This window comes from Anarrhichthys ocellatus, unplaced genomic scaffold (assembly GCF_004355925.1).
Source record: "Anarrhichthys ocellatus isolate YVR2014 unplaced genomic scaffold, GSC_Weel_1.0 scaffold2, whole genome shotgun sequence".
NCBI lineage: Eukaryota > Metazoa > Chordata > Actinopteri > Perciformes > Anarhichadidae > Anarrhichthys > Anarrhichthys ocellatus.
This window is the reverse complement of record NW_022280032.1, coordinates 18,108,731-18,122,921: the sequence shown is the minus strand read 5'-3', so window position 1 is coordinate 18,122,921 and position 14,191 is coordinate 18,108,731. Positions and strand designations below refer to the sequence as shown.

The 14,191-nt window shown below is 41.2% G+C and overlaps 1 protein-coding gene across 1 annotated transcript in view; it reads left to right on the top strand.

The window, feature by feature from the left end:
- The window catches only part of cdh13 (cadherin 13, H-cadherin (heart)), a 290,291-nt gene extending 276,177 nt beyond the window's left edge, over positions 1–14,114 (top strand). Inside the window, exons 13-14 of the mRNA XM_031857204.1 lie at positions 9,864–10,097; positions 12,144–14,114. Coding sequence (XP_031713064.1) covers positions 9,864–10,097; positions 12,144–12,376 — 467 coding nt within the window. The 3' untranslated portion in view covers positions 12,377–14,114. The remainder of the gene's footprint in view (positions 1–9,863; positions 10,098–12,143) is intronic.
- Positions 14,115–14,191: the final 77 nt, after the last annotated feature.

Here is a 14,191-nt window from a genome sequence, read left to right as displayed (position 1 = left end):
CTAGGAGCGAATACGGCAGCGTCTTTTTCATTGTTTGTACCATATGGTTTATACACATACATTTATACATAGTTTTGTTCGATCACTAGTAATATCAGGTATCGTAGAGCTCTGGGTGAACGACTACGGCAGTGATGACAGGAGGAGCACCTTAACGCTGATATGCTTTAAGGTGCCTAACAGCGTCACGCATATTTCTCGGCAGTTGATCATTTTCAATGCCTGCGAATGCGGCGAATTTTGCGTTTTTGCGTTATTGGCTGAGCTTGTTTAAGCTATCAGGAGGATTTCAACTTGCTCTGCATTTTATTATTTTTTTCTAAGAATATGGTCAGGCACTACACATTGCATTTACACCTGGCTGACCTGGCCTGGCTGATTGGTTCGGGCTTTTAAAGTGACAGTGAGTACCTCCTAGTGAGTTCCGTTATTTGATCGTTCCTCACTCCTGACTTGAACGTGAATGTTATTATTATTTGGACAGTGTGGTACGTGCAAATACAAAATCTAAAACATCAGAAGTAGCTACAGAGCTGTTGAAGCCGACTGACATCTGATCCAGCTGTGCTGTGGTTATCAAAAACAGCTGTCACTTGAGAAGACGGTTCAGAGGAAAGGATGTCTCATTTCTGTAAAGATGTGTTTTCTAGATTACTCTCTCCTCGTAGTGCGAGGGACGAAGACCCTTCCACCAGATGCTATTGAGGGAAATGTGATTGCAATTAAGATATTTAGGATATATCCAACGGCACTTGTGATTGTAGGAGAAGCCCACATTTCCAATAACGCAACATTTTCTAATAAATAATTACATAATAACAATTTCAATTGTCCCAGTAAACCATGGAAGTCAGGCAGTGGGCTAGTATGCCAGGACCCTGAAGCCAAAGAAGCTAAATGGAATTCAGCCATCATTCATCTGTATTATTTACACTTGAGCTCAAAATGTTTGCTGTGAAAAAGTCCTTTAGACAATGTAGGAGTGGGGAGCAGGTGTAGGCAGAGGGGAGAACAGGTGCCTGTATAGGGCCTTTAATCATTTTTGAATGTGTAACTAATTGTGGAGCTTAAAATTTGCTTTTTTAAAATCTCATATTGGCCCATTAGGCCATTAGATCTTGCTTAAATAAAATGCTGTGAATACTGTGAGTTTAACAAACTTAATTAAAGTGGTTTCACTTAGATTTGTAGACACTTTATTTTTTTCATTTTGATCCGACACCTTATCACAGTAATAATCCTGTTGCAAAGTTTTTCTGGGAGCAGACCAAAACAGGAAATCTCCCAAGGAGGGCAATTTAGGTGTTTAATTACCAGAAGAAAGGGCTTGCGGTGTAAGCCTACTTTAAGCCGTATCAATGCCTTCCTTCTCCAATCACTTGGCATATTAGCCAGCAACTGATAACCCAAACTCTATTCTGAAAGTAATTTGCGATGCACCTGTCCCCAGCACCGCTTCTCTCCCCGAAGTCATCTCTCTTAATGACTTGTGCCTTTTGTAATTGGCTCTGGCTGGGTTCATTTACAGTTCCGATCAGCCAATAAGATTAGCGGGGCGTCATGTGATAGTGTTTGCCGAAGCCCTGAGGAGACTGATGAGTGATGGGACAGAATGAATTGGGTTATCTGAAGGGAGTTTTAACAAGGTCTGGGACTCGCGCAGTGGCAAGATGGATAGAGGGGAAGTGGAAAATACTGAACCAGATAGGATGCTGTATCCTTCAGTATTATAGTGAGAGCAAAGGATGGTAGAGGTAACTTACACACTGTAATTTAGATGTTGGTTTACAGGTTGATGTCGTGAAAATAAAACTTTTGCTTGTTTTCCCTATTCCTCTTATCATATGTACTATGACAAACCTTGGTGTTATACCCATCGTGTCTAATTGTCGCCCTGAAGCAACAAAACAAAATCTGGCTGAGGTGGCGGACGGGACACATTTTATGATTGATATATTATCAGGTGCCCCTAAGCTCCCCAAAAATGGGGTGAAATATTTTTTACTCCCCAAAATAAAGAGTCATGCCATAGAGGGTTAATGTAATGTGAACTCATTATGGCCCATACTGCAGCAAGATGTGTTTGAATGGAGTTGTGAACAGTTTTCACAAGAATGGACTCAGGGAAGCTGTTGCAGTAGAGGATGTCTCAGTATTGTGCTGTTACTGTATCTGCAAGTTGTGGTAAAGAGTAAGGTATTGGCTGTTTTAGAATTATCTCGATTTCAGTCAATTTTGCTGGCATGGCATACATCTCATATAATCATGTAATGCTGCTCTTATCTCTCTTTCTCATTTTAGATGTTGCCTTCATTTGTCTTTTCTCTTTCTCCTCTATTACCTTCCTGTGGTCCACCTGGGAATCAGTCTTCCTGACTGTTTAGCTGCAGCATGATGTATTGTGACATTTTCCAATGAGCCATTCCTCATGACCCTGCCTCCTGGCTTCCTCTAGTCCCTGCTTGTTGTTATTTCATTTCCTTCATCACCCATTTTTATGTGGCTGAGGAAAATAATCATACTAATAACAACGCTGAATATTTCTAGCCAAGGGCATCATCCACTGGTTGTTTGTACCCAAGCTGTCCTGGTATGTAATGGTTGTTCTAATCTGAAAAAGAAAAGTTGCCAGATAAGAATAGACTTGTTTCAGCCTTGTCCTTGGTGATGAACTCTACAAGTGGGCTTTTTTTAATCCTGTGAATTCACTCGTGGCCAGAGCACTTGCCAGACTTATTTCACAGTAAGAAAAACTGATCAAATGTAGGACTTACCAAAAATGAAAATGGAACTGGCTGTACTTTTTCCCCCTTCAAATTTGTTGTGGTCCCTGCCCTCACCTCCTCTTATAAAACTTCACTGCTGCGACACATTTTCTCCCCAAGAGGACTGACAGACTGCATACAGATCATGGATTTTATACTCACCGCACCGTGCAGGGGCAGAAATTGGTACATTTCAAACCGCTGCTGGTCACAACCCTGTCTTTCCTTCTTCTTCTACAACAGCGGGAGGAAAAAGTCAGACAACAGAAAGGAAAAAATAAAGCGATAACAACAGAAAGTGACAGTCAGACATAAATAGAGCATTAGCCTAGAGCCAAAGTGCTGGGAGAAAAAGAGTGTTTGGGGGTTAGACAGAGAGCCAGCAGGGAGGAGAGAGAAAGAAAGGTTAGTTTGCAGCCTGTAGCTGTGGATTAGCCCTGACCGCCCCAGGAGTCAATCAGGCTGCTTGCTCCTCCCATCTCTGGGCAGACGGTAGAATAACAGGGCTGTCTAACTGCCAGCCACGGGCAGGTGGAGTTAGAGGTGGCGGGTGTAGTGGTTGGGCGATGGAGATGGAGCAGGAGCGTAAAGCCTAAAGGAGGAGGTTGGAGGTGATGAAGGTGGCCCTTGCAGAAATGCCTCACAGTACAGTTTACTGAATCCATCCCACGAACATAGTATTCTGAAATACTGTAATTGTGGTCTAAATATAACAATATCACAAATAGAAATTATTTCTGTGTTCACAAATGTATTGGAAATTATATCCACTTTCACCATGATTATGCTGAGTGGATTAACTGATGGAATAATTTCATATCTGTATTGTTTTTATTATATCCAATCTTTTGTGCTTCCCACTGGGCATTATGTAAATCTCCAGTGATGCAGACCAGCTCATTTGTTTTCTTCTTAACCAGAATACTTTTTTTTTTATTGTGTAGAAAGGTTAGTACAATACATGTGCAGACAAGTACATAAACACATATATTACCAAGAAATGACACAAAGTAAGACAGGGACAAAAACAAAGAGGAGCAAACTGAGGAGAATAACAGCTTTAGACTGAAGACTATAGTGAGAAACGGAGGTCCAGCAAAATGTATATAGATGGATGTGTGCGTGTGTGTACATCTACACAAATATCTCTATAAATATTATATATAATATATATATTTATATATATATCTACACAAACAAAAAATACATCTAAAAGGGGGGGGGGGGGGATTAGGGGAAAAAAGAAGAAAAAATAAATAAAACATTTTTTTAATGGAATACAATTTGAATGGTTTGCCTGCTGTTTCAATATTTTTCATCAGTCTGGAAGCACAACACTTTATTGTTTGTTGAATTTTCAGTTCATCATAATTGAGCAGAAATAGAGCAAGTTAGTTAGCTTCCAGCAGTCCCAAAACTTTTCTGATAATGCTTCAACATCACCATCATCCAACATTCATTGTTTAAAATATTATTATTATCACATAATCAATATTCTTGCTTTTAAAAAAAGGACCACATGATAGCTTGTCTCCAATAGCAAGGTATCACCAGACTGTGCAGTCCCCCTATTGTGTGATAGTGCCGAGTATTGTAGATACAGAGATTGTATTTGGTGTCTAGTCTTTGACCTCGACACTCCCCACTAGTACAAGCTCATTTTAAATGAAAGCCTACAGGTGGTGGCAGGGTGGAGGTGCTGCTTTTGAAATACGGCAAGAGCAGCAAAAGCATTTCTAGATGGTGCTTTACAGAAATAGTTTGCAAAAGATTAGTACAGTAGCAGCAGACCAGACCAAATCATTTTAATTGGCTGACATATTGCAAAGTGTACTTTGGATATGTATATGATGCATTTACTGTTGTAGAGTTTGTCATGTGTGACTGTAGCGCAGGTGCTGGAGTTGTCTGCCTGAACTGGCCCAAGGGCTTTGCTCCTCTTAAGAGTGAAGAGGGCCTTTGACGAAGACAATTAAACCTAATTTCACTCGTTAATTAGTGTAATTCTCGCTCTGAAACCAATTTATCAGAATCAAGCCCTATGTGTGGGAAGTTAAGTTTAGCTTTGGACTGTTACATTTTTCATTGAAAATAATACATCATTTATTATCGAATTTTTCACAAAAAAAACACTCTTCACTTGAATAAAGAAGTAACTTGCTTTTAAATTTCAAAATATCCTGATTTCATCGCTGCAATCTACTTAAACCCTGCATAAAGAAGGGCTGCAGAGCATAACAGTGCAAGGATTTCCACTTACAGTTATTAGTTAACAAAATCCAACATACAAAATGTCAGTGCCTCAAATATGATTGGGTTACTTTATATTTGAAAAAACATACTCACTTGCAGGCACCATTAGGATTCAGTTTTACAAAACACTCTCCTGCCCAGGGTCAACCACAGCTAATGGGAGATGGACTGCAATAAAGAGGGAAGATGTCTTTCCTGTTGTATACGCTGGGTAGGTGATGCAGATTTTTAGCCATGCTAGCAGAGCATCTCGAGGGAGGCCAACGTCTGTCTGTCTCTCAGCAGTTATTGCACGGATTGCCATGACAATTTGTGCAGAGATTTTTGGTCCCGAGATGATGAAGTCTACTGACTTTGGTGATTCCCAGATTTCTCTTCCAGGGCCACTTTGAGGCAGATTGCTGTGAAATTTGGTTCAGACATTCAAGTCCCCCTCAGGAAGAATTGTAACTATTTCGATGATTCCTTAATTCTCAGTAGCGCCACCATCAGGTAAGAAATTGTATTTGTCCAAATGTTTGGTTTTGTCAATAAATACAGGAAAAATGAATGTGGTGGTAAATATATCTTCATGTTAGGATGCTGACGTAAGCATTTAGCTCGAAGAACCGCTGTAACAAAGTACAGCCTCACAGAGTATAGCGTGCACGTAGGCTTGTTAATGAAATTGTTGCCATTCAAGTCTCCTATAACTAAAAGAAACAAAGTAGATGAATAAATCTTCAATCATGGCCGTATAATGACACAGAACCATTAGACAGCCTGATAATAACAGGTTCATAGACATATAGCTCGGAGTTTTACTGGGATTGTGCATTGTGAAAGGAAATATGGCCGCAGAACTGGTAAAGCTTATATTTACTAGTTATTTGCTGTGGCCATTGAGACTGACAATTTGCATTTGGAATGTAGCAATTGCCAAAGCAACAAAATAATTGAGTAAGTCACTCAGAGTGCAATCGTTATCTGAGTTACTAGAGGAAGAGTGTCGAGCCTTAAATAACACACAAACACAACATTACAGGATTACACACACACACTTCCTGAGAGGCAGAGAGAGCAAAGACCTTTGTCCTCATGGCAATGTTCTTGTCGATTGAAACCTCTGTTACTTGGACAGCACAGTTTAATAGCTTGATGTCGCGATGAATTCATTTTTCACTTTGAACAACTCCAATAACACAATGAGAGGACAGTTTTCTTGCACATTTTCATCACCCTGAAAATCACCATGTTCTTTTTGGCATCACAGCAAATCCTCCCATGTCCTTTTTAATATTACCTACTTTACTTTTTATGTAAGTTTTAGTGCCTAACGCGCAGAGTTGGGTAGACACGTTGTAGCGGCAAAGATCCATAAATCAGAACTTTAGTGACAAAACGGTGTGAAATAGAGGCCAGCAGACAAGCTCCACTGATGCCATGGCAGGCTGATGATGACATAGGCATGATGCAAAGGAGATAAGGAGGAGTAGGAGAAGAGAGGAGCAGAGAATTAGAGTGATTAGGTGTGGGGAATGTTCATTTATGACAAACGGCTTCATTTAAAGCTAGCCAAGCACAGAGAAGGCCTCTCCCACCACAAATGGGTTGGAATGTTCATCTTTTTTCACTGACGGGGGGATCCGAGCCCATCCTCACGCTCTTGGTGTCGAGTGATAATAGATTATCTAAGGTCTCGCCTGAAGAGCCACTGTCTTTGATTTGCTTTTCAACACATTTTCATCTGATCTTGCTGCAGTAATTCCTCCCTGCTCTTGATCCGCCTCTTGTCACAGCCGTACTTATCTACAATAAGGGCCCTTTTGCTGTTTTGTTTCATTCCATGACTCCATCTAGAAAATCAACCGAGCTCAGAGAAAAGCAGTCATTTCACGATTATTATACAGTTGAAATTCCAAACTCGCTACCATTACATCTAATTTCTGGCTATCTCTCCTGATCACAGTCTGCTGATGGCTTTACCGCTGAGAATGAAATTAAAGTTTTGAATTCAGCAAACAAACAGACCGTGATGATTATTTGATGAACACTGAACAGCTTTAGATACGACTCCCTGCAGACTGTTGTGGAGCAGAAAATGTTTTAGCAGCAGGTGTACAGAAGACATTCTGCTTCTGCCATCCATCATTCATTTCTCGTCAGTCTTCTGTTGTGAATGAAAATATTGTTTTGCTACAGCCAACCATCAAAACATCTGATGGAAGTACATCAACTCACTGTTGTCGCTGCTTCTTTTGCTCTGGCACTGTGAGTAATTTCGCTTTGTTTTTGTTGTGTGGGTTGTTGAGAATGTAGGGAGGGTGAGTAGGCCCTTTTTTGTGTGTGTATGAAGTTGGATAACTGCCATTATAGTTGAGAGTCTGCACCTACTCATGCCTTTAAGGTGTCCACTACACTTGACATACAGTATGTATATGCATTTGCACAAATAGTAAATATTTAGCACTTCGACACTTGCCTCCATTGCCCTGCCAGAGGGATTTAGCAGCCTGGGCAACTTTATGTTGCTTCTGTTTAAGACGTTGTGCATGAATAAAAAGCCCCGGCATGGAGATGAGACATTTTCCGCCTGAATTATTTACAGGTGTATTTGACAGTGCTGTTAATAGCCTGGGGTACTTTCCAATGTACGCAGTTCATGCACAGGGACCTGCAGAATGTGATAGGTCTATTGCAGTGCATGTTTACACCCATAGGTTGTGTACTGTATATGACATCTAAATCATGGTAACCTTACACCAGTGCGTGGGTCTCCATTCTAAGTCAGTGTAAAAGAGCAAAGTGTCAAATGTGTTTGAGTTTGAGATTCTCTTAGATTTGTTTCTAAATGTAATACAGTGGCATTCATTCAAATAACTGACCGTTCCTTAAAACCCTCCCCCCTCCCCCAATGGTAATTAAACACGGCTGGCCCATCAAGCTTTGGTTTTCTCCACATGTTGAAGTGGTGTGCATGAAGATAAGAGAGATACTCCACTTGTAAAGAGTTTGGAGGCTGAAATCTTTTTTCAGCCTCTTTAAAAACCAAAAACACAAGAGCAGAAGTGTAAGACATGAATCGTAGGTTTATCTGATCTAATGTAAGCTGAAATCATTAGCATGTCCAGCTGACTAGCTTACTTACTTACTACTAGGGGTGTGAGTCATTCATTATCTCACGATTCGCTTCCATTTAGGTTCATGGGACCACAAATTTAATCCAAAAAACGATTCCTGATTCAAAATTGAATCTCGATTCAGCACATAGGAGTGATAACAGGGCTGTAGTCAAGACCAAGCCGAGGTCCAGTCGGGTCTGAGTTAAAACCAAGTCCAAGGCAATCAAGACCAAGTGAAGGCCGAGACCTGTCCAAAACCATAATAGGCAACAATGTCTTTCCAATGCTGATATTGTGATTGAAGAGCTGGGATGGACAGAAATAATGTATCTGAAGGCGATATTGATCATCTGATGTCAAACTAATCAGTCTAACTTTAGACTATTAATAAACCTTTAATTTTATCTGTAGACCAACCCCAATATGCCCACAAGCTGGAAAAAATGTATTTTCATTCAACATTCATCTATAATTCATTTAATTACATCATTATTTATGCAAATGGAATGGAACCAGGAAGTAGGGGTATTGCATCACCTCCTAAAATAAGCAACTATCAATTGATAACTCATTGAACTCGCTCTCATTTCAGGGGACAAAATCAACGGTTGGATAGAAATTCTTTTGTCTGTCTCTGTCTGAAATTAAACCCATTGTTTCAAAATGAGTGCTTTTGAGCGGTAAACCTGCCACTGTTCTCATTTGAAACTGCATTCACTCAGCGATGGATCAGAAAGCTCACTTTTATTCATATCTGGTTCAAATGCTGATTGGTCTCTGACTAAAACTGTCCGTCATAAAACTGGAAAGGATTTACCAAGAAGTCTACTCGTCATATTTCAACTTGAAAACACCCCAGTGGTTTTGCCTCATTAGTTTGTTTTTTTTGTTTTGTTTGTCCTAAAAAGTTAACCTTTACCTAATCAGCAGTTCATGGAGGGAACATTTCCTGCTCAGCGTGTGCAGCTTTCTCCAGCGTCACCGTGTAAACCCAGACTGGTTTTCATTGACATTTATTATATATCTTGACTTGTTTGTTCCCCGGTCTCCGTCCTAAATTGTCTGCAAATATATATGATTTTTTACCTTGAAAAGGTGGAGGAGACCCATTTTCCAATTACAGATCTTGTCTTTAGGTGTTAATTGCTGACTGACCTCTAGGGCTGTTGTGGATGGCGTGTGGATTTTTTTTTAATAACCTCTAATCGCGGTGAAACAGAGAGCCGTAATAGAGAAGAGCCGAGCTGCTTTTTAACCCTGCATCCTGCAATAAGGTGTAATCTCATACAAGCACATAAGCAGGCTGTGTGCCAAGTCAAAATGTTCTCTTGCAAAACACGAGCCACTGTGATTCATGCTCTTCCGGCATTCAAATTATAGACGGTTTTGTTTTGTTTGGGTTGAATTAGGTCAGCGGAGTAGAAGAGATCAGGATGGATCTTATTAGCTTTATTGGCATTTTGGTCTTTTAAAGCATCAGGTCTCGCTTTAACACTTTTCGTCATGGCAGAATGAAAAACATTTAAAAGAGAATTAACTTTAGAATAATCATGCATACACCGTGTTTTACTGCAGCCACATTGTTATTTCTCTTTTCTTATGTGCACAGATCGTTACCGTTCACATTCTGCACAGAATGAGGAGCATCCAGGACTACAGCAGTGCACTACGCTTTTCAGAGTGATTCAATCAACACCTTTGTCTTTTCCCTTCCCTCATATGTGTGTATTTTGTATGTTTCCAGGCAGCCCTCCAGCCACAGGCACTGGCTCATTGGTCATTCACCTGGAAGACTACAATGACAATGCCCCCTATGTGGTACCATCGGAAGCGAAGGTGTGTGAAGACGCCCACGATAGGAACGTGGCCATTGTTGGGGTGCGGGACAATGACCTCCCGCCCAACGCAGCACCCTTTAATATAGAACTGGGAAAACAGCTCGGCCTCGATAAAACATGGAAGGTTACCAGGGTCAACTGTGAGTATTTCATTTTGAAAAGAGATGTGTATGCTCTTGAACTGAACTGAAATGTGAAAAACAACAATCAAAAAATCTTTCGTACATTTGTTCACCAACAACAACCTTGGCAGAACACGGCACCTAACTTGTTATAGCCGTGTATACAAGTCACTTTTTCCTTCCTGTGTTTTCATCATCAGTATTTTATGAGCTTGGAGTCCATTCTCACAACAAAAAGCACCCTGGGGAATGTAGGGATACAAACACACAAAGAAAAAGAAAGTGTGAGAAGGATAAGGGAGAAAAAAGTAACAAAAGTCAATTGCACTGCAAGAATAATCCAGGGTCAATTGACCTGAGTGCAATTCTATAGCCATCCATGCTGACTACAGAGCAGATAAGCCTTAACTATAGTACGGATCACATGATAAGGATGAGGAGTAAAATAATAGAAGGATGAAGAGGAGGATAGACAGACAACCAAGACATTGATTCAGGGTTGCATGACCAGGAGTGCCGTCTGTGTTTGTGTGAGTGACAGAGCCGAGCTAAAACCTGCCCAGAGGTATTCGCTTTGACTGACAGCGGGAGAGGGAGGTACAGACACTCCTCAATCACCACCGCTGGAAGAGACAGATAGGGCCAGCAGAGAAAGAGCCCGCTCCCAGTGAAATAGACTGGCACTGTGCACATCTCGTCTCTGCTGGGCGTGTGTGTGTGTGTGTGTGTGTGTGTGTGTGTGTGTGTGGAACCACAGGAAGGAGACCTGGTGGTTATAACTTAACAGTATTTATCTCTATAAAAATAACTATTAAAAGCTTTTACCATGCAACAACTTTTAAACCTTCTTGCTTCAGTTGGTTATGAGCTGGTTTATGAACAATAACACATTTTATTTGTTTATTTTCTTAACCCAATAGGTAATTAAAACTTTGAATAAACACTTACTTTTTTATGATAAAGTTATTCAGTTTTAACAAACAGATGGGGGAAAGATTAAAGAAAAAGTTTGTCATTTTGACATATGCACTTCTTCACTTTGGGAAGGTCGATACCACTATGTCCACTAATTCATAAATATGAAGGTACCACTAGCAGCCAACTCAGTATAAAGATTGGGGAACATTGGGAAACAAAACCTGGCTTTGCCCCGAGGTAACAAATTCTCTAACCGCTCACTAATTATAATGTTATATCTCGTTTGTGAAATATAAACACTGAAGCTGACCTGGGGGCTTGTGGTGGAACAACAACTCACTAAGACAGTTAACATTGCTTCTCTCATTAATTTCTCACCCATCTGTATGTGTGATCACTTTGAACGTGCACGTGGGGTAAAGAGTTAACGTGATAAATACCTCAACAGATTAGTACAATTACACAATCACTACATGAATACAGTGTGATTGTTTACACTAAAACACCTGTGGAGGAGTCTGTCTGAGGGAAACCTGATGGTGCTGACAGTCAGCTGTTGGTGGATTTGTCACACGCTGATCAGGGAGTGTAGGAACTTTGGGAAATTCTGCATCTCATGCCGCACAAATCAAAATACAATGATGAGCCAGAGAAGTGGGGTTGATTCGTACAAAAGGAAGGCCTCTGCCTTTGTGAAATGTTTACCGCTGCCGTTCGACATTGTTTTGAGCACACAGTTGGACAATGTAAATGAAATACAAAACTGAAAGTCCCCTTACTGGAGTTAACAGCCGTTGCAGACAAGTGAAATGTGCAGCTTTGCATATAGTGGCACAAATCAGCATGAAGTGAGGTGGCTCCAGAATTTCCTTTTGTGTCTCTGAAAGAATTTTAAAGTGTGATGCAACAAAATGTAACAATCTTAGTGGTGCCAAATTGTGTTCGCTACAGTTGTCATGAATGACTTGGCAGACAGTTATCGGTACTTTAGGCATATAAGTTTTGTGTTAAGATACACATATTTAGTTCTGCCTTGCAAAATGGGCAGCTGTTAAATGCAGAATAGATGGACAACACATGCAGGATGGAGGATTACTGTGCTTTCCCTTTATTAAATCTCCCTCTTCTTCTGCGTGTCTCCCACAGCCACACACTCCCAAATCATGCTTTTGCACAGTCTGAAGAAAGCCAACTACCAGCTCCCGTTGCTCATCACTGACTCGGGGGTGCCCCCTTTGTCCAACAACACTGAGGTCAAAATTCAAGTGTGCGTCTGTCAGAAGAACAAGATGCACTGCAGCTCTGGTCACTCCCACCGCGCCAGCCTTCTCGTGCTGCTCGCGACACTCCTGCTCGCCCTACTCTGTAAGTACCATTAGAGCCACAACACAGAAAGAAATGAAGAAGTTGAGATGCTGTTGTATTTCCTGGTATCGTGTTTAAACACATTAATACTGAAGCAATAGGGCGTGTTGCTTCCAGTTTATCATTTGGCAAGAAACCAATACAGACACAATGTCAAATGGTACCGACTTAGGATAACTGCATTCAAAAGGGAAGCAATTCATTGTACTCTGTGAATAAAAGTCATACAAGTGTTCTTGTGTGTGTGTTTGTGCACATGCACTGATGAACTATTTCAATCCCTTGCATTCACTCATTTGGCAAGTGTGCTTTTTTTTGCATTTATTTTACAAAAGTATGCCTGTTTTGTTGTTTGACGCCATGCCTGAAGCTTCTTCCCGGGAAGACAAACTTGAATTTACTCTGAATATCTCGTTTAGGCCATTAGCGATAGCATGAATAATTCAGCCCCCTCCGTGCACAATACAAGCGTAATGAAGGACGTCCAACAGCTAGTTTGGTGAGAAGAAAAATCATTTGCAACTTTTAAGGCCCCCGGATGTCGTTCTCCCGTTTGAGCTTGTTCTCTGTGGTTTGTAGTCGGGCTCGCTGTACTTTGGTGGCTCCCTACAGCGGGAGGGATGGTGACAGTGGGATGAGAAGAGAAGAAGAAGACGAGGACTTGTGAGGAAAAGAAAAGGCAAAAAAGAAAAGAAAATGAGATTGAGATTTTACACCCAAACGATGTAGTCGTATTTATATCATCTTTTTTCCTACTGATTTGTGTTTGACTGTGAAATACGTCATTGAAGGTAATCAGAAAATTCACAGTCATGTCTCCTTTCCTCTTTCCAGCTCTCTTTTTGTTCCATTGATCTTAACATCTTTCTCCCTTTTTGCGTCCCGTTGATCACTCCCGCTTGCTGTTCTGTCTGTTTCCTGTCTCTAATCCCGCAGCCTTCTCTGACACTGTTTCACCTCCCTTCTACCACTTCTCCTGCTCTTTTGCTTCCTTTCTATTTAGCAATGAGCCGCACTCTCCTCTATAATCCTTAAAAGGCAGAATCTCTGCCCCTCATCTTCTCATTTTCTCTCAGCATCATCCGTGCATCACAGCATCTAGCATGACCCATGGGTCTTCCTCTGGCTATGGATCATTCTGTCTATTGATGCATATCTTTTCTCCAAATACTCATTCATTGTCAGATGACAGTGCTCCGACTGCCTCACGAGAGAACAATATGATGAGTTCTTCAAACTAAGCCTTCCCATACACAGCGCAAAGTTGCCTGTAACTTCTGTTAAAAACTCCATGATTCACAGGACACAAAGTATAAAATTAAACTGACAGCGTGTGGCAGGCAACAGCGAAAGCACGCCACACTCCAGCGTTGATAGACCATTAGTCACGGTTCTAATGCAACACACTAATCATGAGCGTAAGCTGATGCTGTGTCAGCATCCGCGGGCGAGCAGCCAGCTCTCAAAAAGTTTCATGGCAGCGATCCTGAGAGTGTGCCAGCTGGAGCAGTCGGTTAGCTTTTCACGCTCTCCTTTTTAGAGATATTTTGTTATCTGTCGTTGCCATGGCTGCAGCCGCAGTGTCTGAACTAGAAAGCATGATAATTGGTTGACATGCCAACACGACATTAAGAAAGTCCTCTCTGTAAATAATGCAGTGATGGACGGTGGCATTCATTAGCCAAATATCTGCTCCAGATTCTTGGGCTGCCTGGTTCTCTGCCCGTGTACATGTCCATTCATTTGGACTGAAGCAGGCTGGGGTTGTCAGAGCAGACGTAACAGTGAGCGGCGTTGCCCTGGAGCTTGGTGTACAGAGAGAGAGAGAG